At 35.7% G+C, this 26,613-nt stretch overlaps 2 protein-coding genes across 2 annotated transcripts; one reads left to right on the top strand and one right to left on the bottom strand.

The window, feature by feature from the left end:
* Positions 1-7,970: 7,970 nt before the first annotated feature.
* LOC139690102 (voltage-dependent anion-selective channel-like) lies at positions 7,971-9,446 on the bottom strand. Its single transcript, XM_071587332.1, has 2 exons — positions 8,368-9,446; positions 7,971-8,247 (listed from the first exon to the last, which is right to left on the bottom strand). Exon 1 carries the CDS (start codon positions 9,333-9,335, stop codon positions 8,487-8,489), a length of 849 nt encoding a protein of 282 aa, XP_071443433.1. The 5' UTR covers positions 9,336-9,446; the 3' UTR covers positions 7,971-8,247; positions 8,368-8,486.
* A 230-nt stretch (positions 9,447-9,676) lies between these two features.
* On the top strand, positions 9,677-18,909 carry LOC139690425 (FIGNL1-interacting regulator of recombination and mitosis-like). Its single transcript, XM_071587875.1, has 13 exons — positions 9,677-9,768; positions 9,882-10,029; positions 10,110-10,196; positions 10,271-10,413; positions 10,501-10,658; positions 10,775-10,968; positions 11,052-11,197; positions 11,277-11,403; positions 11,484-11,664; positions 14,478-14,721; positions 15,473-15,800; positions 17,603-17,836; positions 17,940-18,909. The coding sequence occupies exons 1-13, from the start codon at positions 9,677-9,679 to the stop codon at positions 18,666-18,668; spliced, it is 2,811 nt and encodes a 936-aa protein (XP_071443976.1). The 3' UTR covers positions 18,669-18,909.
* Positions 18,910-26,613: the final 7,704 nt, after the last annotated feature.

The following is a 26,613-nucleotide window of genomic DNA, read 5'->3' as shown; positions in this document are numbered from 1 at the left end:
AATGCAGGATCAGAATGAAATAACATTGTTCAACCATGCTGGGAGGAAACAGTGTTTTGAGTCAAGAGTAGTCTGGTGTTTGTTCACCCCCTGTCACACACCCAAGCAGTGGCTTGCAGGGTACTAAAAAATACAAATATAATGCACCCAAATAGTTCCAAAAATTTCCTCTAATTACAATGCCATATGCCTTCTCCATATAGAAAAATGCATAATATATTCCTTCCCAAATCCATGAATTTCTCAATGACATATATGCTGAAGTGCAACAGTTTGTCTGAATATTTTCTACTAAGCATAATACCCGAGGACCACAATCTGGACATGGTAGACTGTCTTGTGGATTCTGATGACCCCAAAAGCTGTGCAAGTGGGAGCAATGATATTTGTTCCTGGTAGGGTCACCTATGCCAGATAGGTCAAAGGGTAGCAATCAAACAAACGGCAGTTTTCACAGCATCTGTTCCTCAGGGAGATGACTGCAAAGGCATCTGTCACCAGTGAAACAGCCATTTCAGTGATGGTGTGACATTATAACTATTGAGGAATGCAATTGGAAACCACCCTAAATTATATATCCCCAGAAATCATGATGAACACAAGTATAGAAATAAGTCTTTGCCACTATACGATTTGATCAACTGGGCCATATGTTATGTCAAGCAGCAGGACAGATGAGGTTTCTGCAGTTGTCATCTCATTAAAATCGTTGCGAAGCAAAATCAACACTAGTAGTAAACAAGATCCAGATGAGTACCAAACCAGTTCGAATAGGGGTTGGAATGTTAGGATACTCTTGAGAATGGGGAATTTTGAAAATATAATGTAGGAAATGGAAAGGAAAATATAAATATTTTAGGGCTGTGCTAGTTGACATGGAAGGATAGTAGAGATTACTGGAATGATAGCACTTGAGTAATATGTATACAGTGAAGAAGAAGAGAAGCTCATGAGGGATGGAGAAGTATTGAAAAAAATGCAGGAAAATATATAGCAAACTGGAGCAAGTGAGTGATAGAATATCATTAGTATAAGTAAAAACTGTACCAACAAACTTGTTCATTATTCAGGTCCACATACTAACAATATATCATGGTGAGGAAGGAAAAAATAAGCTGTTCAATCAATTAAAGTAAATAACCATAGGGGTTCCTAGTGGGAAACATTTGATAATAATGGGGATCGGAGCATGATTGTCGGTGAAAGGAGAGATGGGAGTAAGGTAAGTCCATATGGTTTAGGTACAAGGAATGACCCCAGTAGAAAGTAACAGAGAGCAACCCGAGATGTGATTTAATCATAATTAACAAAGTTTGAACATTAAAATAGACACAGTTATACGTGGCACTTGTCCAGGGATTCAGAGATATGAGTTACCAATACCACAAATACCATGAGACTATATAACCAATAGGCTCAGATTTAGGGATCACACAATTAATTCCAAGTTTCCAGGGAGCTAAAGTGTTTCAGACCATAATTTAGTGTAACTGAAGATTGGCGTCATATTCATGAGGACAGAACAGTGGAGATGGCTGAGAAAATGGAATTCAGAAGATTTAACAGGGAAGAAACAGAAGGAAACCAGGAGGTAGTGAAAACATTGATGAAAGAAGACAAGGACACAGGTAAAGATGAGAACATATTAAACAGTCGACACTAAAAGCCACACTAAAAGGACACAAATGCAAATATGAACGACAGTAAAAAGGAAAATGACATACAGTAGGAACCATGAGATTAGATAAATAAGAAGATAGATGAGAGAAATAAATGGAAGAATTTAAACACAGAATTAGGCAGATGGAAGTACAAAGAGTTGAATAATGAACTATAGCAGGAAACTTATAAGGAAAAGGTATGGTGGGTAAAAGGCATGGTGGAGTATGAAGTTTAGGTGAAATGGACAAACTGCATTGAAGGGTGAAAGCATTATCAGGAAGTAAGAAGGGGAATCCCACACGTTTTCAAAGATAATGCAGGAAAATTATCAATTGATTCCGAAAATATTCAGGAGAGATGGGATAACACATTTAGGATCTATTTGGTAAAGATAAAAGTCCATCAAGTTTAGATTTGGATGAGAATAGGATGCTGATGAGGAAATCATTGGTCCAGGCATATTTCATGGCAGTTTAGTAAGGGCATTAAGGGAACTGAAATCAAAAGATTCTGTAGGGATGGATAACAATCCTGAAAAACTAATTTAAGGTCTAGGAAAACATGGAAGGAAGAATTTTTATGAGTAAATTTGTAGAGGGAGGTATTGGGCTGGTAGATAATGCCAGGTCAATGCTAGTTCCCATATCAAAAAAGGGAAAGGCCACTGTATGCAAGGACTAAAGAACAACAATAAGTTTGAATTAGCTGGTAACTAAAACGATACTTAGGATCATCAATGCATAAGAGGCTGGAGAGGGGAGCAAATCATTACTCAGTGGATGATCAGTTTGGTTTCAGGAAGGGTAAAGGCACGCATGATACCATAGCAGTAATGAGATCACCAATAGAGGAGTATGGAATCAGTCAGGATGTATTTGACTAGATTTCAAAAAGGTGTTAGATAGTTAATTGGGTATAATTCATGAATGGATTTCAGAAAAAGGAGTAGATTGGAGGGATAGGTGATTTATCTGCATTTGCATGTATCTCAGACAGCTCAGGTGTGAGTGGCGGATAGACAGTTTGGATGGGCAATGTTATGAATAGAAGTAAGGCAGGGGTGTCATTTTTAATGTACTCGCACATGTGGAGGTATTGGTACGGGAGGCACGGAGAGAGTTGGAGGCAGAAGTGAAAGTAGGTGAAGAATCCATAAAATCAGTTTTGCAGATCATCAATCTTTAGTTAGCCAGTAAGTCAATGGGTCACAATCATTGGCAAGTGCATTGGGAAATCAGTGTGATTATTATAGGAGTGGGATGAGAATCAATCAAGACAAAGCAAATGTGATGAGGTTTTTGGGATAGGAGGAGGCTAAGTTAAATGCTGAAATTGGAGGGCAAAAACTTAGCAGGTGGAACAGTTTACCTATCTTGGAAGTGTTTTGGATCAAGACAGTCAAAGTAGTATGGGCATTAGAAGGAGAATCATACGGAAACTTTAACAAGGAAGAGGGAGTTGATGATAGGAACATCTAAAAAAAGATTAATGAAAACCTTGATGTGGAGAATGGTTTCGTATGATACTGAAATTTGGTCATTGAAGCAAGATGATAAGCGTAGATTCAAGGTTTTTTCAGATGCGGGTTTAGAAATGATGGAAATTAAGTCAACTGAAAGGAAAGAAAATCAAATGAAGAGGTAGTAGGCATGGTGGGGGAGAGGACTGCTGGGAGAAATCCAAAAGAGACAAGATAAGTGGATGCACATCATTTTGATAGACGATGAAATGTTGAATACTGTATTAGAAGGGAGAACGTTAAGTGAATAAATATTGATGAGGAAAAGGATAGGCATGGTGGATGGAAAAAAGGGAAGCAGAATATACATGTAATTGAAGAAGTTAAATGCATGGAGTGTCAGGTTGTCTTATTTGATGAAACTAAGCCATGTGGCAATGCTCCTATGATGCCATAAGATCCTTAGGTATTCTTATATCCCCTGACAGGCAACTTCCACTCTCTTCTCACCTCTGCACAGTCTCGTAACAGTTCAAATATCATTTTTCACTTGTGTCCACATTGGTATTTGTGCCAAGAGATACTGATATGTTCACATAAAAATATTAAATTCCTTTACATTACTTGTTGAAGATTTACCACAAAAATTAAATGATTGTTAAGGCCATGCAAAAAAGTAGTCTTCCTGGTATTGTGGATGCATAGAGGCAGTTCGAACAGCAGAGTTTTTGAATTTTTATGAAAATAAGAAGTTAAAAACTCAGTTTTGCATGCCTAATGTAACTTTGAAATAATTAGCAAAATTTTTCACCAAATACATCATAAAAGTAGATGCTATTAGAATGTTATTGCTCATTTGATTTTTTCAGAAATCTACTGTGGTTCAAGATAAATTGACTCCTTTCTCCCTGATGAACAGTAGCAGATTAATTCAAATACACTAAATGAGCTTCAGAGTAAATAATTACAGGTTTGAAAAGGTAAGGGAAAAAAAATTTTATGTGCTAATATTACATACTCCATGAGTGTACATGCATATACATTTTTTCCGCAGTCAAAAACATTTCTTGACATTATTTTTTTGTCCAGAATGTTCCTCAAGTTTGACAGAGGTGCGATTTGCATCTCAGAGAATGTGTATGCCTCCTCTTTGTCAGTATATAATCATGAAATCATTGTAATGGCTACTGCTTGAAAAAAAACATTTATCAATGGTGTGAGGTAAGAGTTTATTCCTTGGATAGCTGGATGCATGGTAGAAGCGCTTCTAGAAGAAGGAGAGGCTGATAACCTCACCCCAACCTCCTGTCTCCAAAAATAATTAATCCTTACATATAATATATGTCCCTAGGCCACTCCAGGAATTTGCTTGAAAATAAAATACTTGTTTTACAACAGGAAATTACTTTTTTATACAAAACCAATGGAAAAATTCTTTTTTTCCTAGTTCGTCTAACATGTATGTATGTATAAATGCTTATAGTGCTGTATTGGAAAATATATCGACAGAAACTTAGCATGATTTATTTGGTATCGCCCCATATTAAATTTAAGCACACAATTTCCAACATTTCTTATTTTTGGACCTAGTCATGCTGCTGCCAGATATGCTAATTTGATTCAAATGGTTCAGTTAAGGAACCTCAAGAATTTGATTAATGGCAGGCAGGTAGACCCATGGCCAGGAAAGACAATTGAAAGCCAAGAAAGATAATTGCTCTCAATTTTAACATCATCACGCCCTTTGTGCTTTGATTCATGTACACACATGATATTATTTTGCCTCCCATAATTGCATTCACCAGTCTTTTTTCATTGAATATACACTACCCAAAATCTATGCATCAATAATCTAGTAAGCATCTAAAGGTCCATTCATTGATGGATGAATCATTCAAGACAAACCCTGGCCTTATGAATTTAATCATCCAGGGCTTTGCTCTTAGGCTGATGCAAGTAATGAAAAAAAGATTATGCAAGGCTAGTGGATTCGGCTGTGCCCTACTTTGCCATTTGTCAGATTCCCTACTAAAAGTTACAGAACTCAGGATATACCACCATTGCAAACAAACTGTAGGAATAACATGGGTAATCTATTCTTCACAAGCTAGAATCCTTCCTAGAGGAGCTTCTTTGACAGTCAACATACCATTGCCTAGGATGCCAGTCACACCTAGATGTGGCATAATAATCCATAAGCCTAAAAGTAATATACTCAGAACACTATAATCCCTAAAAGTTTACATATTAGGTTTGAAATGAATAGAGACCTAAAATAAGGAGAGAACAAGAGGTCTTACCGAATATGAATTTCCTCTACTTTTAGGAACAAATCGATGTAGATTTTAAAACTTCACCGAAGAAAATGCGATATTCTTTCATGATCAGGCACTTCAATAATGCTCGACTAAAATATAACATGCAGTTGGAGGATGTAAAAAGATTAGACATATGAATCTAATTCGCTGTTATGTTCATTTGTGACAATTTTCCATTATTTCCTTTGCACCAATTTTAACAAATAATGTTTACTTTCAATGGTATCTACATGGCACGTATTTTGGGTGGGTGGTATTGTTCACATGTTTCTTTCGTGGTATCCTCCAGTTTACCAGTAGTTGGCATTAGGTTGCAATTGCAGAAACCTACACAAAAAACTTAGGAATGGTGCTGATATGTAGTGCCATCACTCATGTAATTCAAAATCCCCAAATTTCTAGAGTAAAATTCCCACTTCTAAGTTATGCCAATCTAATCGATTCCCTAAAAGATAAATTTTTATATAAAGGTGCTTTGTTTCATGTACTGAACAAAAATCTTATGGCATAATTGGAATTATTTCCGAATTAAATCAGATTTGAGAGCAATAAAATTTAAAATTGATATAAAAAAGATTGAATAAATGAAAATATATATTTCTTATTAAAAATGGAGGTACTTACGTTATTTATCAGAATGATCCAAAATTTAACACAGTATATTGAAAGGTGATTACATAAAAAGATGTTTTATCGAACTGTTGACCTAATCATCATTTGACCATATTTACCAAGTAAAAAATGAGGATCCTACTCTGATCTCTGTCTGAATCTTGTCCAAAATAACTACAATATATTACATGAAAAATGCATAAATATACCCTAGAATTGGGAATCAAAAAACATCAAAGAATTTATAAGGTTCTTCAATAAAAATAATCCAAATGCTTAAAATTCAGGAAGGTTTTTCTTAAGGCCGTATGATGTTCCCTTTTGCATTCTTGCCACATCCATCTCTAAAAAATCAAAATCTACCAGAACTCAGCATGTACAATGTCAATTTTTAAATTACTTATGGTAGAACTTCCAGTGATCATGTGTATGGTGTATTTGCAACTCGATTGTTATACCAATGTAAGAACTGGGAGAATGAGAGCATGGAGGCACTGGCAAGGGGGTACACTGCTGCAGGCAAATGCACAAGTTACTGTCATTATCAAGGTTCTTTCTGCCACAAACATTTTACTTTTTGAGTAACTTCCTACCAATGCACAGGCAAGGAAAAATAATGCAGTACCTTAGTAATAAAAACCACAATAACCGACTCGAAGGTAGTTTTGACAGGTTAGGGTGGAGCTTGTTCAATATGTTTAAGCTCCAAAGGCAAAGGTAAAAGGGGTGTGGTTCCTTTCCTGGGAAGATCTGGAACCCAATAAATCACACAGCTCGATGGAAGCTGAGAGTACTACCAGAAACATCATCTGCACTTCCACCACTGCCTTCAAGTCAGAAATAGAGTGCTCTTTCAAATGGACTATCACTTTGTAGTAAAATTTATCTAAAGTTCATCGTCGGTGCCTACCCAAGAAAATCAATTAAGGAATAAAACTGCCACATTGCTAAATTACGAATACATAAAAACGAAGTTATTAACACAACTTGTTCAAACGAGCTTTTTCTTTGTTCACATTTTCCTATCAATTAAGTTTTCACAAAGACATTGTAATTCAATATCTTCTCACTAGGTTTACCATAAGTGAAGAAATTCCCTTGACAAACTTTCCTTTTTCCTTAGCGCTCACTTTTTCAATTCTTACCCAAACTCATATCAAAAGGCTGCAGATTCGCACATCCATAGGCTCCACATTAAAATCCTAATTCAACTAACCAATTTTCTCATTGAAGATTACTACAAGCTTAGGTCATTGGTGTAAAGAATCTCATTATTACTGATGCCATTTTCCATAATTGTGGTTAATCATCATCTTATATAAGAATATTATTACATCAGCATCTATCTCCACATTTACTGTATCACAAAAAATACTCTAACAGATGTGTAACACCTCATGGGTGCACCATTCAAAACTAACCCGTTCATACTATTCACATACCCTAATCAAAATATTCTATATATGCCGTGATATTAGTAAAATACAAAATTGTCCAAAATTACAAAAACTGGCAGCCAACAACATGATAGGCAATGGCAGAACACCTGCATGCAATCGCAAAAAATATTATGTCCAAAGCACCCTATCATTTAACCGTATCATGAACTCATCCTGAGAAACATTTCCTCACATAGTTGTTAACTAAGGTCTTTATGAAGTTGATTATTTTTCAAGATATGGAAAATATTCTTACCATAATACCCACATTTAATGACCCAGAGAACATCAAATTGCACGTTAAGACACCTAAGGAATGTGCAAATGAAAGATGAGCGAATTACACATCATCCTCAAAAATCACTGCTTGAAACTAAGTATTATAAAATAAAAATGCAGCTCAAACATTAATTTCTTTCCGAATAATTGTGGCATCAGGGAGTTCATCTTAACGAGACACCAAGAAACAGATATTACTACTTCCAAGTTATTAAGATTACACTTTTATTAACGATGGCCATACATGGTATTTTCTCGTCAATGTAATCACCCTCTTGGGTTAGGAAACTAATCAAACAGATTAAAATTAGCTTTGAAAACCACAGACTAGTTATGGGACATGAAACTGTTATAAAGGAATATGGCGTTCTGGCTCCCGTGGGTAATTCCACTCGTCGGCGTCCTTCCGCCACGGGATCCAATGGAGAAAGCAAGGAGTCACTAAGGTATGGGCTTCTTATCTTCGGATCCATCCAAACTGCAGTAGAAGAATGTTAAGTGTTACGGTACAATCATAATAGAAAAAAAAATGTAGGTCAAGAATACATACATGGAAATAAACAGATTTACGCTCACATATATTTAAGGTAGACCATACCTTACACAACTTGGGTGAAATGAGAAGAGGTAAGGCCAACTGCTTCTTATTGGATGGATTCAAGAAGCCCAAATCATCTCTCCCGATACCTGATAATCTATGGAAAGGGATTATGGCGATCAGGCTTCCAAATCCAAAGCCAAGCCAACCTTGTGCCCTCCTTGATTCAAATTTTTGCCATCAATTAAGGCTGATAAGGTTAGCGTAACACCATCTCTCAACTGCTGCTGAAAACCTAGTCCAACGCAGCTGGAATTGTCCACCTTCGCTCGAACTGCGGCATTGTTGGCCAGGGAGTATTTGCACCCCATTTCAAATCTTGTGGCAGTGGAACCGGCAGCCCAAGCTAATTGAATTCCAGTCTCCAACCGCGGGTTGACCTTCTGGTAGAGGGAACCCAGGTATTCTTGCCCATCATTAACACTGGTATGCAGTACGAAGTCTCCCGCAGAGTAACCAACAGCAAAGTTATTCTTGGTGAATTTTGATTTGGCAGAATCAAAAGTCATTTGATATCCCGCCAGCCAGCCGTTGTAACAAAAAACGGAACTGCCATTTATAATTGGTCCGGCAAGATCGAGGTTCACATCCATATTCATAGCCAGGCTGTCATGCTTGAACTGGGTTTTCACTCGCCCCGTCTTCTTGCCACTTTGGGGAGAAAACGTGGTATCCAAGGACAATTTCAATCCTTTAGCCAGACTGTCCTCAACTGAGATTTCGGTCGAAAGTGAATTGTCCGTGTTCCATTTCTCAGTGAAAACTGTTCCATAATCCTTGATTTTATATTTGGTTTCCAATGTTCCGAAAACCTTTCCGGAGTCTTGATTCAAGGAACCACCAGCAGTTATATCGACGGAATTTTCAGTTTTAGTTTTCAACTCGAGTTTAATTAGCCCGAAATGATATCCTTTGCCGAAAATATCACGGCATGCCTTCCCCAAATCTCCGTAAGTCGGTGGGGCCATGGCTGTTACAGCAAAATTACTTATGGAATTATGCAAGCTAAATTGCGGAGAAAAATGAGAGGAGAGCGAACTCACTTGCAACCACGTCGAAAGAGGTCACGCTATCGGTGGAATTCGATATTCAAGCTTAAAACAAGTTAACATCGGTTGCCGAAAAGTATTCTTTTCGCGCGCGGATTTATAACAAAAATGTTGGATTCTTCGGGACTTTATACTGGCGTTGGCATATTCAATCAAATTTTTATAACGATTCTTATAGATTATATAATTATTTTTCAGAACTAATTATAGCAGTATTTGCCTGCTCTCGTAATTGACAGAGAAGTTGTATATCTTTAGAAATGGCATCACTGTCAACTGATGAACTTCTAGATATTTTTGAAACACTACACCACCAAGAATTGAGAGAGAAAACTGAAGAATTGCTGCCGGCGTTAATAATATCCTTTTATTCTCAGTTCAACTAAAGTCATGTAATTGATGTCATGCTAATTTGGTGATTACAGATACTTTTATACTAAGTACATCCTTAATCCTCTGGCACAGTTCGCTCAATGCTGAAAATGAGAGTTGCAAAGCAATGAAAGTCCTACGTGTTGTTATTAATTCATGTTTACCAATGATAAGAATTCAGAACGCGGAGGAAGAAATATTTAAACACGCTCTTCCAGCCGTAAAACATTTGTTTCGCGAGGTATTATGTCGATTCCAACTTGTGGTTTAGTTGTAAGGATAATTCAAATTCTCTAATGCATTCAATTTTATTAATAACAGACTATAAATGGAATACATTTTAAACTACTGAGTAATGAGCCAATCCAATCGGAGGAAGTTGCTGATGACATTGACGGATTATTAAAGGTAATTTTATTTTAGGAGTATCAATTGTTGCCAAAGAAAGTACCTAAGAATCGTGCCTATTAATTTTTCAACAGGTTTGTCATATATTGCTGGAATATATCGAGGGTACACTTCAATATGTTATCTCAAATACTCAAGTAAATGCCAGTGAAATCCCTAGTTTATCAAAGAACGTGGCCGAAGTTATGTTGGAGTCTTTTAAGCATTGTAAAGAAAGGTAATAATCACAATTTTGTCATTTTTATTTTATATAAGTACACAAAAATTAAAAACGCCATCTTTTCTTGATATGCTGATATTACAGCTCAGGCATCTATGGAAATTTCTTTCAACCATTGAGTGAGAATTTGAGCCTGCTTTTCAAAAAAAGTCATGCAATTCAAGGACTAATGATTTCAGCTTTGACTTCAAATATCAAGTATAATATTTCTTATGAGGAAGATCTCACAAATTTCATCGATGGTAAGGAGAGTTATACAATTTACATTAAAATTAATTGTATTATCTTATATCATACAGTGTTTGTAGCAGTTCACAGTACATTTCTTAAATTCTGCTGATACATTTTCAACCCTCAGTTCTAGAAGTAATGGAAGAGATAGCAGAAGTTGTGTCTGGTTTAGATATAAAAACGATGGCCAACCAATGGAAGTTTTATGCCAAAATTCTACAAGAAAATGTGGATAACTTGAAGCAGCGAATTGACATTTCTCGCCCTATCAAATTCCTTTCTTCCGAAATTGAAAGTGGGCTGAAGGCTATACTTGAATCGGTATTAACGCCATCTGTTTTAAAATTAGAGTGAGCATGTTAATAATTGCTAGCATTGGCTAATATTTTATCTTTTTACATCAGGATATCAGTGATTCAAAAAGTGTAGCAAGGAGTCTCAAGCTCCTAAACTTTTCTCTGAAAATATTAATTCTCTTTTGTGAAATGTATGTTGGCTATCTGGGAATGTGCCACAAGGAACTTCTTCATCTAGTAGTTTATTTGCTTAGGTAGGTAATTACATGGGTGTGACATGAGGCGCATGCAAGTATGTATTTTCTAACTTCTGTTTAAAAATTTGTTTTGCAGCAATTCTCACCCATACTTGCAGATTTTACAGATTCAAGGAAATATCATCAATGATGTAGAAAGTTACCTAATCATTGGAGTGGAACCACTGGTGCTGCGACTTATGGAAGAAAATGAATTGGCCCAAGTGGGTGAATTTAAAGTAAAATGATAATGGCTCTAAATCCCAGTAAATATTTCATCTTTCTTTTATCTACCCATTTTTAGGAGTACATCCAATTTGCTGAGTGTATTGATGAAAAGGAAAACATGAGGCTAGGATTCTTGTTGCTGTCAGTGATGTTAATGAAAAATATTATACATTGTGATGATGGAATCAGGAAAATTTGGCTACAGAATGATCCTAGTTCAAATATAATTGCGTTGGTGTTCAGAACTCTTGGTCATTGTGAGTATCAAGTTAACATTTTTAGTGATACTATTGTTACTATAAGTGACCATCTTTTTTCAGAAAATTTGCAAATCCCTGTCAATTATATTCTCCTGATAACAAAATTTACTTTGGTAAAATTAACAAGTTTTAAATGGATTGAAATCCATTCCTTCAATTGGGTGTAATTTTTTTAAATGTTCTGTGTACATATTTTGACAAAAGTAAGGACCTATCATTGAGCGAAGACAGCATTTGTTCCCTTTCTTTCAATATCTCCCTTGCACTTTCCCTTTATTTTATACTTCAGTGTTGCATTATTTCTATTGCATGAACCCCATTTAGTTTGCGCTTCATTTTCTTAATCTAAATATATTTCTCTCCATCCCCATGATAAAATTCATAATTTTTCCTAACCCTCTCCATTTCTCTACTTTCCTCTACTATCATTCATATGTTTCTTAATTTTCAAACATGCATTTAGTGATATTTTCTGGTAGCAACACTCTCCATTATATGCAGCTGAAACCTTTGTTAGCAAGGTTTAGGGGCACAGCCAAAACATTTCCTGTTAACCAAATTTCATGTGAACATTTCTCTGCATTTTAGTATTATTCAGGTAGGAATGTTAATTATCTTGTACCTTTGCCATTGTATATTTTGAATTTTCTGGAGTAATTGATTAAATCATAAACTTCTAATTTAGCCACTGCCATATGATTTAAATGATTAAAAAATGCTATAAAAAGATTTTGTTTTATATAAGTATGTATTTAATATCAAGGCCACTCTGCTTAATTAAATATAGACTTTTTAACATAGAATATGCGCCTTTGCTTTTTCCTAGGGGGCTTATTTTTAAATGGTACAATTTTTTGTATTTCAAGAAATGATGAAAAAATACATTTCATCAGCATTAAAAACATACCTATCTGAAGCCTTTTAGCAATTAAGACTAGTCAGAAGTTATCCTCTCTGATGGTATTTCAAGGAAATATTTTCTGTCTTGCCAGTTCCGTGCTTTTTAAATTGCTCCAGTAGTTCAGAATCAGACTTACATTTAATTTCCATCTGTCAAGTGGGATAAGCTATTGACTGACACTGGACCAGAAATTAGGGGATTCTGGCTTCTTATTGAACTACATGATCATCACTACTTCCGAATCCACTGTGTTGCTATGCAGTATGTAGATGGTACCATCATGGTTTAAACTTGTGTTTCTTATCATTGATTTTTCACTATATTTAATAATGCTTGACATGGCTAAACTTGGTATTCCAAACACTTCTGAATCCATCCCTGGTATCAGCCACATTAAGAAGTCCTGTATAAGTGTTAGTGGAATTGTATTTTACTTATGCAATTTATTAGCCATTTTAATGAGCTACTAATGTTGTATAAATTATCAAACTCCCTACTAAAAATGATCTAGAGAGGTCATTGCATGCAGATTCATTGACACCCCTAACTCTGAAGCGTGAAATTATTTGATTCTTAATCATTTTAAGAACTAATATAAAGTGTTATTAATTCACTTACCAGCCCTTCTATTAAATGAAAGGATGGAAGTTCCAGAATTTATTTATGGTGGCAAAGAAAATTCTTAGTGACCCCTCTCTGCAGGTTTCTGAGAGGTTGGGTGTTCATAGGCTGTTGAAGCACTTCTAAAGACCCTACCTACTGATAGGGAATGAATTAGTGGAAGTAGTTGTGAGTGTCTCCTAAAAGGTGTTTAGGGCAAATCAGAGCAAATCCCAAGGTTGATTTTGAGAAAACTTACACTTAAGAAACTACAAAGTGAATGAGTAAAAGCAGTCAAAAATGTCATTTTATTTTTAAAGAATTCTGGATTGATTTAATTTCTTAGAGACTTGGGAGAAAAAATATACTTTTGTAATGACTGATGTTTATGTCAACTATTTCATGTTACATGAATAAATATATGGAGAAAATGAGTTGGACTGAGAGAAGGGCAAATTCTAAAGCTTTAAATAGGATGGGTAAAGAGAGGATGTTGCTGGGGGAAAACGGCAGAGAAGGTCGAGGGAAGATATATTGAAATGCAGCAGGGTTCACAGGGTTATGAGAGAAGGGAGACTCTTGGGTAAACAGGATAGAGGTTTTGATGGCATGAAGTCAGTTAAAGAGTTATGAAGCAGGAAAAATGCAGGACAGTATGAGGAAGTTATTGTATATAGATATTATTATTTAGAGACCTTTCAAAACTTACCTTATTAGATAGAATACCTAATTGAATTAAATGAATAAATGCATATTCTAAACTATGGTCTAACTGTGAAAACTGATAGTGATAACTCTGCTCCACTCCCATAAAGGGGCTGTAAAACCATTTCAACAGGTCATTTAATTTGAATTGTCCTTTTCTTATTGCAAGTAACCTTAACCATGACTATCTCAGCTAATTTTCCAAGTGCTAATTTGGTCGTGGCTTTATACCCTAGGTGGTTCCTATGTGGTTTCCGAAAAACTTGAAATTTCTGAATATTAATATTTTTACAAGAAAAATAGGAGGCAATCCCCTAACATAGGTACATACTGCTTTGTAAAGAGTAGTGAGCAAAGTTAAGGAAGCAACTATCACTTGTACCTTTCGTCAGAATCTCAATGTAGTAATCTTACATTAACATTAAGCTGTTTGTTCTGAGAAAATATACTCTGTTTTATGTTTTATCACAATGTTTTAAATGTGTAATGTTCTTCTCAAACCTGTTTTCAGAAAATATCACATTGCTGACCATGCCGACCAATTTGTCATCCTTGGGTGACTGACTTGCCTAAATATGTAACAACAATACTACTCCAATTTCAGGTCACTTAGAATTGAGTCAGGATTTCCAGATAAAAGGTAGTTGCAAAGGTCCTACAGCTGGTGGAAGTGGAGCAACCCATGGTGTTTATGAGTCATTGACCATTCATATGTCTGCATTGATAAGCACTCTCCCTGCAGAAAGTATACCTGCTTTGGAACTTATTCTGATAGAAAACATTTTATCTAGGAACGGAAATATTTGGCAGGCTTTATTAGCCACAGATATCTGGTGTTTAATTGCTAGGTAAGCTAATCTACTCAAGAATTGTTTCCAACGCAACAGTCTACATCATTGCATTAAGCATGCTAAAAAATCTGGATGTGAAAACATGATCTTAATATTGGGCAGAAAAATATTTTCTTCTTCAAACAAGCTTCTTTCACTTCAGTCTTTCTCTTCCTCTATGTATATTATGTAATATTGGTGATAAATATCACCCTAATTTGAGACCTCTTCCTAGCTCCACTCGCCCAGTCTTATATTCTTTATTTTCATGATCACAGTCAAGACCATACATGCAAATACAGGCCAGATGTACAAATTACAAATAAGCTATTCTTCTTCCCTTTCCAGTCCCTTAGAATTCCCATCAGCTTACTCTTGAAAAATCCTCTTTTTTCCCCTGAAAATCAAATTCAGGCCCCTATTTATGGGAACCTGATCCATTGTCATCTAATGATATCTATTCCCTATGGGTATTGAAGTATTGCCAAAGATAGCGAGAGTCACTCAAAAATGGACAGACAAAGAATTCAATGCTTGAAACTTACAGTATATATGCTGGAGATGAACTACAGAATAAACTGAAGAGGCTAATTAAACCAAGAGTGGATTGTAGAGCTGCAGCAAACCAATTATCAGATTGCCAGCTGCTGGTCTACTATATAATTTGCATATATTTTTCATCAGACTAAGAAAATAGCATTTGTGATGCCACATATAAATTGTGGCATTTCACCATGCAAACTGTTCAGTTTTCCAATTTGAATTTCAGATGTGGCACAGCAGAGCTTTGTTTCAAGCATGTATGTCAACTGGCTAGATTGGGCATGAAGATGTTGCAGGATAGAAGCTGCCCTGAAGCAAGCTATTTAAGAATGGCCCTTTGTCGTCTATTCTCTCTCCTATCCAACAAAGGAATGGTGCAGATGTGTGAGAAATTCCCTCCAGTTTCATACCCTAGATTGTGGCATGTATTTGGCCTTAAAAAATTACCCGAGCAATTGAGGATGAAACTGCAGGGTGAGCTCATTGCCAAATCAATTCAAGAAATTGAAAAGTTCACTTCTAATCCTATAGACATCCACAGCTATGGGAGCATGGTGAGTTAAACCAAACCCCCCCCAACTAATTCAGTTCTTAATGGGTGAGGATAAGTTTTTTGGTTAAAGTAAATGTGAATATTTATTAACGAAAGCTGCTTTTTTACAATAGACTAAGACCTTGCTATTAATTTCTACAATGCAATTTGAAATTCGATTGGAATGAGCATTGTAAAACAAAGGATTCAAAGGAACTCAAACATTGAGGATCTAAATTTCCTCTTTTCTGCCCAAAAATAAGAATGTTAATTTATTATATTGTGGGAACTACATCATAAAAAAAATATGTATATTTGAAGTAGAGAGTAATATCATACCTGGGAAATGGTACATAGGTGATCACATTTACTGACCGTAGCTCTTTCATCTCCATTATTTTATTTTAATGTTTGTCAGATTAAAGGTAAAAACTATTAGTTACCTCTTATATAACACTGGTGGGTTGCGATAGTCCAGTGGGTAGAGCGTTGGACTGCTGACCGGAGGGTCCCAGGTTCGATTCCCGGGCAAGGCACTCTGGGAACCTGCAGCTCCACCCAAGCTTAAGTGATTTTTCGGGTACCAGATCTTCCTGGGAAACCATAACTGGCACAGGGAAAGGAACTGGCCCCCCTATCCTGATGTGTTAATTTCACACGCCGTATAGGGCTTAGTACTGGGTGATCTCTACCATCACCTACTAAACCGACCTTCAGGTTGATTACTGTGTTTATGGTTTATATAACACTGATGTATATCTAATAGAGAAAGATAAACAAAGAAGCATTTCTCCACTAGTGGAGTACTTTCTGCTGAGAAATGCTTGCTAATTTCATTTTTTAATATAAATGTAGACAAAGAGAGCGCAGTGCAGTATAGTGCTGCCAAAATTACATGCCCTGAAAATCATGAGTGTAATTTATTCATTGATGAGGAAAATGTAGGACAAGATATAATGAAGTTAATCAATTGTATGCATGAATGCTAAATGTATTTGAAATTTTTTGATTTTACATGAACATATTGGAGAAGTGAAGCATTTTTATAGGCAAAGATACCAGATGTTATGAACCCAAATTTTGCAAATAACACACAAGTACCATATCATAAATGTACTTAAGAGCCATGCCAACCCAAGCATAAGAAAGCTTATGTTTTACTTTGTGAAATTGCTCCTATTTCTACAGAAAAAAATATCCATGGTCCTCAGTTTGGTGGCTATTTTTCTTTTAATTATTATTATTGCGAGAATGATTTTTCAAAATTTGAAAAATGCAGGGCAGTGATGCATAAATATAGTTTATTTGCTGGTTTTACTTTGATGCTATGCGCTCTTAGAACAATTGTGCTTTGTATTTTTGCGAATCCTGTGCTTTTCTGGGAGCAATCTTATACAACATAGGGATAAACTTTAGTCAGAATCAAATGGGATCACTTCATAGTAATATATTGCAGTAGTTTCTAATTAATATGAACATTCTTCATGATTGGCATAGATATACACACCTTATCTTGCATTCCCATTGGTTTGATTCATACAACCATACTGCCCAGGAAATTCATGACAAACTTTAAAGTTTTGTTTTGCTCTAGTATCATAAGCTAGAGAATATTATCATATATTTCTGATGGGAAAGCTACTAAAAGTTCAGACTCGCTATAAAATGAGTAGTTTTGAAATATAAAGAATCTGGAAATTGGTACTTAAAAATTGCGACTTGATCTCATGATCTTTGTCGAGACAATTCTGTTATCTTTGTGATTTCTTACTGTACTACCTATTTACGAGTATTTTTAAATTTGTTGTGAATGATTATTTCCAGATGGATGCAATTGTAGGTGCAGCAGCAGCATTTGATTGTACCCAAATGGAAAAAAATGAAGGTTTAACTAACCACTTTACATTCAAGATAATGGAAGTGTGGGCCTCCATCCGTGAAATCAAATTTTCTTCGGAAAGCATGACTTCTCAGAGGTGGTTGGACAAATTTTTCAAAGATTTGACCATTGCTACGATTTGTGTAGCTTCCAGTCTAAGCAATACCAACATCTTGCAGGTTGGTGCAATTTATCCAATAACTCTTTATGCTAAAATAATAAATAATTTATTATTTATATGGGTGTTTGTAATTATGACATTTCTTTCTCAATTAAATGTAGGTGCTGCATGTTTTACTACATGAAAAATTTCAGAGCTTCTACTCAGTAAAATTGGCATCTATTAAGTTTTTAAGGAGTTTGGCGGTGATATTTTTTGATATCGACAAAAATCAAACCATAGTTTGGCGACAGATAGCAAAAACATTTTCGTTGCTGTTGAAGGATAATAATGCCATTATCAGGCAGTATTCTCTGGAAACTTTTACTTATTTTTCCCAAGTTACAAAGCATGAACAGATTGTGCCCATGTCTGTTGGTGGTAGCCAAGACGTTAAAGCGGTAGTGGCCCATTATTTGAACAAAATTCCATGTGATATACCTTTGGGAAAACAAATTACTCTCAGTGAATACCTCAAAAAACAATTGAATGTGAAGCCATTGCATTTTTGTGGATATCTTGGGGTTAAAACCTCTACCATGCAATACAAAACAACATTGAAGAGCCCCGGATACACAGAGCCAAAGAATGGTCAAAATGAGGGGTCGACAAATGGAGGAGATGTACTTTTTAAAGTTTGTGATGATGCTGGTTCTTGTACTGCTAATGAAACCGAGGTTGATTTTAAGTCCAAAAAGCGTAAAATAAGTGATGATGTTTCTTTAGTAATCAAGAGAATGAAAGAAGATGTAAATCACCTTGTAAAAGAAAGCAATAATGAAATTTTACCTAGTGAAATTCAAACTGAATTACAGGAAATGATTAATCAGCTTCAAAGCTTGGTCAGTTGAAAATAGAGTCACATCATAGAATTTGGAATGGAAAATCCCCCAAAATACTCTGAAAAAGGCTGATGTTTGAATTTTGGCTGTTGCATGTGTATTTTTAATTTTTTTTCTCAATTTCCATTCCTTAAGTGAAATTAAAATCTGAATTCATTGACTGTAGATTCATAATTTAATTTTAGAATACTTAAGTTATTCAAAAATGTAAATATGTATATATTTTTAAAATAAATTTATATTGTTAAAGCATTACAATTTTAATAAGTTTTAAATTTTGCTTCAGTGCGAGGAGAAAAATCACTGGCACCCTAACATATTGAGGCTGAATATATGTCTCGAATAATCATATTCACTGAGGGAAGTAGTGTCTGTACCTAGATATTTAATCTAAGTCATCCACGGATGTCACAGAATAAGAGAATGGCAAATCCACTTCTCATCTCTAAAGTTTTACCCTTAAGAGAAGTAGGTGAAAACTTCCCCATGAACTACTTTAGGCCAACCAGTGTGTGTTTATGTAAGTTCCTGAATATGGTCCATAGCAATACGATTAATTTCCTTGTAAACCTATTCTGGAAATCTCCCCTCCATCCCAATGCAAATGTGAACATACTAAATTTTCAAGGTGTGTCTGATTACTGGTGAGGGATTAATTTTTCCCATAAATCACTGCAAAAATCTCAATATTCCTCTCCTTTTTTACTTTTACAGTGGTGTTAAAAACACTTTTCGGCTTAAGGAAATATTATTTAATATAGTCAGTCTAAAAAGAGTCCTTAAGAAGCTCAATTTATCCTTTCCATCAAAGAGTGAGAAAAATCTTGCAACAGCGAAGGCTTTGTCAGACTGGGATCACAGATTAATTGTTCGCATTGTTTCTGATGAACTTTGCATCCTTAAAAGTGATGCAGATCGACTTTTGGCAGAAAACATGGGCATGAGAAAGGTTTGTGCAAAGTTGGTGCTGCTAGTGTTCTTTAGTGAACAAAAGGGAACTTGGGTGCTGGTCTGCCCAGAGCTTTACAACCATGTGAGTGAGGATCCAAATTTTTTTCAGCCACACCACTTCTTCCTCTTTCCCTGCTTCAGATCCGTGCTGGAAGGTCGTCACCGTGGCCTGGTGGAAGCATTATAACAGGCTGTGACAAGGGAGCGTATTAGAATTCCACGAGCTGCCTTCCATAAGGCAATTTTTTTATTCACTCAGTCCTTCTACGTCTGGGCAGACCTTGAATTATTCTTGTCTGGAATGTATCCAGAAAAACTTGATTTTTCATCCCTTTTTGAGGCCTAAGAGCATCATAAACGTTTGGCATCTTCAACATCTCTACCTGCCTGAAACAACTTATACCACTAAAAAATACCCAATGTTTGTAAAAACCGATGTATTCACTATTTGACATATCTTGTACCTGATGATGGTTCTGTGAACTAAAACACGTAGTATGTTACCAATAAACTTGTCAAAAAGCAAATATGTTTTTCTTGTAATACCCATGGCATTATCACCATAAGCTGCCTTTAGCATGTCATGAGTCTCTCCCAGTTTAACGCAAAATTCAGTGCTGTCATGCTGTTCCAATATCTGGTTCATGATGGTGTGTAATTAGGTCATGTTATAGAGGTTTTGGAAATGAACAATCTGCAAAGGCTGAGAGCCAGCTGCCACTGGCCTCCAGCCTTTCGTGAGACTACCCTACCTCAGAACCAGCTAGAGAAACTGCCGCCAGTCTATCCGGGGGAAATGTCTCACTACTTTTGGGATTGACCATGCATATGCTCTGTGAAAGCTGATCACAAAGCAGACCTCATCAGAGAGTAAGAAAAGATGGTCTGGCACTAATAAATCAAATTATGGAATGTGGATATGAAAATTTATTTCCTCCCATCATGGGAGGAAATAAATCTTCATACCACCATGAATTAATACTGAAAATTAGCCTTAGTCCACTGCAACACTACCTAGCACAAAGGGAAAGGTAGTGCATGTAAAACCACATCCCTAACAGATACTGATGGTCTGAATCATGACCATTGAATTTTTTAAAATGAGTTCTAATATGGAAACCTAGAAATTAAGTATTGCTGAGGCTAAATTAAAACAACTCCTAACTCAGAAAAATGAGAAGGGACTGAAAGGTAATAGAAAAAAGAACATTTTACTGATCAATGTTAAAAAAATATCACAGTTCAATTTAGATTCAAATAATTTCAAGTCTAAATAAAGAGTACTAGCTAATTTACACTATCACGCTTGCCGACAGGGCTGTTAAAATTGTACATCTTTGAATATTAATTGCCCAAAAGACATGTTAAAAAAAATGACCTATTCCTGACAAATCAATTGTGTGAATTTTCAGCTGCTGTAAAGAAACTCATCAGTATTTTTAGGCCATCAGATGTAAGTTGTAAATAAAAATAATAATTACATATCTTAATAAAACTTCTCTACTGCATTAATTCAAAAAAATCTATAGCATATTATTCAATACTTCACAGATTTGCTGTTTGTAAGGCATTAATATAATTATCAGTACCAGTCAAGGTAGGTTTTTGATAGACACAAGAACCACATGATACAACGACAATTCCCTTCTCTCTTACCATTGAAGCTTTGCATTTGGAAGGATAAGATATGAAATTCCTCGGTGAAATTCAAAGAAGATAGAATAAGTAAATGGAGGAAATATTTAGGCTAGTGGGGTGTTGAAGGCCATACTAGAAATGGGGAAGAGAGAGGAAAAAAGGTTTATGAACTGCATGAAAGTAGGTTAAAAATGTGACGACCTGAAGGGAGTAATAGAAGGGAAGCAATTTTAGAGGAAATTAATTACAAATGAAAATTATTGTACTACAAAAAGTCTAAAAATATCCAGCAAAAAATCGATGGTTTATCTCAAATATATTGAATAAGTTGTAAAAGCAGACATTAGTGTCCAAGCATGGCTAGGTAATTAACATAAAATGTCAGCAGATCTTTAAATCTCATTAATTTATTAGAAGATTTTCTTTCAAATGTCCAGTTTTTTTATTAACTTCCATTAAAAATTATGCACTCTATACAAACTTTTAGAATTGGATACCAACACTGCACATGTTAAAATATTGACTCCTACGCATTAAAATAAGTGCATTCAAGTGTATTACATATTTTTTCTATTTGATTATTGACTGACAATAAACCCACAGGTTTTCATTCAATACTAAGTAAACCTAGAAAATAAGCAATTATCTCATCTATAAGAACAATTGCCCAAGAACTTTAAAAAAGGCTCATTTAAAGATGTGTTCAAAAGGAGTTTTTATAAGAGCATACATTCCTTAATGAGTAAGAAATATTACCAATTATTACTGCTCAGGTTCTCTAGGCAGTTGACTCAATGGGTTCTTGATAAAGTTTATGCCCTAGAAAATCATGGAATAGAATTCGGTTGTCATTGAATCAAGTAAAAATAAAAATGATTCTTTAAAATTTAGAATCCTGACTGGCAGCTTAAGATAGTAAAAGCTCTTTCAATGTCTTCGACTTATTTTTAGGTGTACATTGAATGCTCATGGTTTTTCAGTTTCCAACCAGTCTTAACAAAACTGCATGCTATAGTTTTAATCTGCATATATCAGCAGTAGTTTATAAGGAATGATGTCATTGTTTCATAACGAGGTCAGCAAGAGAGGACAGAGCTGGGGAAACATTGTTGAGGAGGAGAAAAGCAAAGGAAGTTCTCCAAAGGGAAGAATATGGTTGTAACTAACATACTCTTCAATAATTGTCAAAGTAAAAGGTACACAGGAAAGCTCATAAGGTTGGAACCAGTTTCCAAATTAACAAATCCCTTCCAGAGAGAGGTGCGAAAAATGCAGGAAGCAGTATCATAGCCAGATATAACTAATCATTAAAACCATGAGGCCAAGAAGAGCATTCTGAAAAACACAAAGATAAAGAAGTTATGGATCAATATGCCAGGTCTAAAAAACATGCCACCATGATAATCATCAATGAAAACCTGGAGAACAGAAAAGAAACCATATACAGAGGGAAATGGTCTGAAGAAGACAGGGAAATAACAGAAGAGCAACGGGTGAATTACTGAGTGAATATCAAGTAGCCATGGGCATAATAATACAAACAAATAATAATAATAAATGGGCATAATAAAACAAATAATAAATGGGCATAATAATACAAACAAATTTTATGGAAGAAATAGAAAGAACAAATGCACTATAGAGAACTTCCTCATGAATGAAAAAAGGAATTCCGCAAGAGGAAAAGTCCTACAAGAAAGAGTGGAAACTTCTGCTACAAATACCAATGAAAACATGAAGGGCACAAGAAGGGAAGATATGGCATAGAGCTTAGTGTAAAGGCACATCTGGGAGAGGAAAGAAATTTGATATAATAAATATTCAGACATAAAATGAAGGCATGGAGAATAGCTAAAAATATAATAATGGAAAAAGAATGCACTTTAAGTGGTTGAAACCTCTCGAAGTTAGTTAACTAAAACAAGAGTGAGGTATTTGAATAAGTCAGATATAACATGATAAATTTACTAGGGGAATTCTCAAGGGGTTAAACAGTTAAGCCAAAGATATCCTGCTTAGAATAATGAAAGACAAAAATGAGATGATTGCCAGAGGACTTAAAAAAGTAAAATAACCGCAGCACAAAAAAAAATCCCACAAGATGCAAGGAACACCATACCCTGTGTTTGCTAACTAGTTCAAAATGTTAATGTGAATTAACATTAGACTGAAGATAACAAGTAAATTTTTATGATAGCTTTGAGAAAAAACCATATTTGAGATTAGATGAATGCAGGTAGATATCCAAGAATGAAAACAGTACCTACAGACAAGCCAACAGTTCATGTAATTGGTGGATAGAAAAATTTGACTGGGAAAATGCTCACAAAGAAGGAAAAATTGAAAATTTATTATGACAGCAAAATAAATATCCTTCAAATTTTAAAGAACTTAGTTTTAACTCTTCCAGAGCAAGGTAAAATGGGAAAAACTGAAATATCATAAGGACAAGGATATATCCTTCCACTATTACTGTTCACCATTGCTTGAAAGATTCACTAAAAAGAAATTCAAATTGAAAAAAATCAAGGCAAATTAGTAAATAGTTATAAAGGCTTGTTTCACAGATGCCACTACGGCACAGGGCATTCAAGAGCCTTCAGGCACCCTTGGACACATAAATGAAATGAAGGATTACAACAGGAAAATAAATGGGAATAAAACTGAAATCTTAGTGTACGGGAGAAAAAAAGCTGATGACAAAATATCTCTAGCCACATGGAAAAAAATGAAATAACTGGGATTTCTCCTACCTTGGAAGCAATATTTATCAGTCTGGGATGAAGAAAGCTCAATTGGTACAGAATGGTTCAAGATTAGAAGGTGTTAATGAGAGTACTGTGCTCAAAGGCGATGAAATTACTTGTGTGAGATGTGGATGCATGGGAATGATGGAAATCATACATGTGGAACATTGGTAAATCATATCAGAGAAGGGAAAAAAAGCATTTCTTTGAAATTCAGCGTTGAAAGCAGGTTCTGAGTCTGACCTGGAAAGATAAAATGATAAATGGAGATTTTTATAGAATAAAAAGTCACAAAAAAGAAAATATGCAAGAGAATATCCAGCTGGATTGGGTGCAAATTGAGATGGAAAGGGATGTTCTTATTTTATATGATACATGGAATGGAAAAGAGAAGCAAAAGTCCCATGAGGAAGGTCAAAGGACAAATTAGTAGACAATGAAAATGGGGTTAAAGAATAAATTTGTAACCTTAAGATACACAGTGCCACAACAAAGAGTGATTAAGCCTCTTCTAGTTTGTAACAGATGGTATTTGTCATGATTAGTGCCATGAAAAATCCACATAAACAACCTTATTAAGTAAACATTTGTTTGGTATTAAATTGATGAATAGGCCTTAGTTTAAGTTAAGCTTGTGAATGGGCTTAAAGATGACTAGTATATGAGAAGTGCATACAAGGGTGGTCAGCAATTACATGGTCTCTAATTCCAGGGTTTCAAGGATAAAAATTAGTTTTTCAAGGTTTTGTGCCACCATTTTTACTACTACATATCTCTGATACAATCCAACACATACTGCTAAATTAACAGAGAAATGTGCATATATTTCAGCACATTTCTCTGAGGCATATACATTCATAGTTATTTTATGATTGAGTAATCTCTAAGTTAAGGTAGGTTTTGGGTGGACACAACTACCAAATGAATATTTTGTACCTCCTAATAAAACACAATTACCAGGCAAAATCGGGCGATTCCCAGGCAAGCCTCTCTGGGCACCTGCAGCTATGTGATTTTTTGGGGTACCAGATCTTCCTGGGAAACCATAACTGGCACAGGGAAAAGAACTGGCCCATCTACCCTGATATATGATTTTCCCATGCCGTCAGGCTTAGCATTGGGTGAACTCTATCATCACATACCAAACCAACCTTAGGGTTGATTACTATGTTTATGGTTTTTATAGCAAAACACAATCCTGCAAACTGCTCCACATCAGACCCCTCTTCATCTCCGAGTACTTTCTTCCTCCCTTCATCCCATCCAACATCCCTATCCTGTTCCTGCCCTTTCCTTGTTTGTCTAACATTTTCCCCTCTATTACAGTCTTCAACATCCCACTGCCGACCAATACACCCTTCATCCATTTTTCCTGTCACCATATAATTTCTCCCAACAAACCCCTCTCTTCACCCACCATGCTTAGTACTTCCTCATTTATTTTCCTTTCGGTCCATTTCACCTTCTCCATTCTTCTCCACATCCACATTCGAAGGCCTCCAGTCTACCTCTATCCTCCTGCTTCAATGGCCACGTTTCCGCACCGTACATAGCTATGCTCCATATCAGAGTTTTTACGAGTATTTTCTTAATATCCTTACTCAATGTCCTTGTCTTCAACTCCCTCCTCCTTGTGAAAGCCTCTTTGCCTAGCGCAATTCTTCTCCTACTACGTTGACCTGGTTGGTCCAAAACACGTCCGAGATACATAAACTGTTCTACCTGCTACAGTTTTTGCCCTCCTATTTTAATGTTTAGCTTAGCCTTTCTCTTTCTAGAAAATCGCATCACCTTTGTTTTATTAATATTTATTTTCATCCCATATCTATCGCACTGAATTTCCAATTCACTCAGCATTGCTTGCAACCCCTTGGCTGACTGACTTACTAAAGCTTAGTCATCAGCGAGCCTAACTGATTTTACGAATTCCCCTCCAACTTTCATTCCTACCTCTAGTTCTTCCCATGCCTCTTTCATCATTTCCTCCACATATACGTTGAACAGTAGCAGTGATAATGGGCAACCCAGCCTTACACCTCTTCCTAACACTGTCCATTCGGACACTTCATTCCCCACTCTCACCTGAGCAGTCTGAGACAGGTACAGGTTGTGGATTAGCCTCCGGTCCCACCAAGCTATTCCTATTTTCTACTATAATATACTCATTAGTTTTTCCTAACTCACTCTATCAAATACCTTTTCGAAATCTACGCAACAGGCAACTACATCCTGATTGACTGACTACATCAAACTTATTGTTCTGTAGTCCTCACATGATGCAGCCTTTACCTTTTCCAGAATAGGAGTTAACACATATCTCACCAAGTCTTCCGGCCTCATTCCTTCCTCACAGATACTATGAATCAGCCCATATAGACTGATCCTCCCATATTTTCCTAAACAGTAGTAGAAGTGGTAGTTCTACAGGAATGTTGTCTAACCCCACAGCCTTATTTGATTTCATCTCCCTCAATGCCTTTTCTATCTCATCGTTGAATATGCCTTGACCTTAGCTATCTTCCTCTAAATCATGTTCCTTTTCCACGTCTAACCTTGTTGGCCTAAGTTCTTTACTATACTGTTCTTGTATATATTCCTTCCATCTCTCTTTTATCTTT

This window comes from Hetaerina americana, unplaced genomic scaffold, assembly GCF_022747635.1.
Source record: "Hetaerina americana unplaced genomic scaffold, ioHetAmer1.1.p SCAF_3, whole genome shotgun sequence".
Classification (NCBI taxonomy): domain Eukaryota; kingdom Metazoa; phylum Arthropoda; class Insecta; order Odonata; family Calopterygidae; genus Hetaerina; species Hetaerina americana.
The sequence above is the reverse complement of the archived record's forward strand: the minus strand, read 5'-3'. Positions and strand labels throughout refer to the sequence as shown.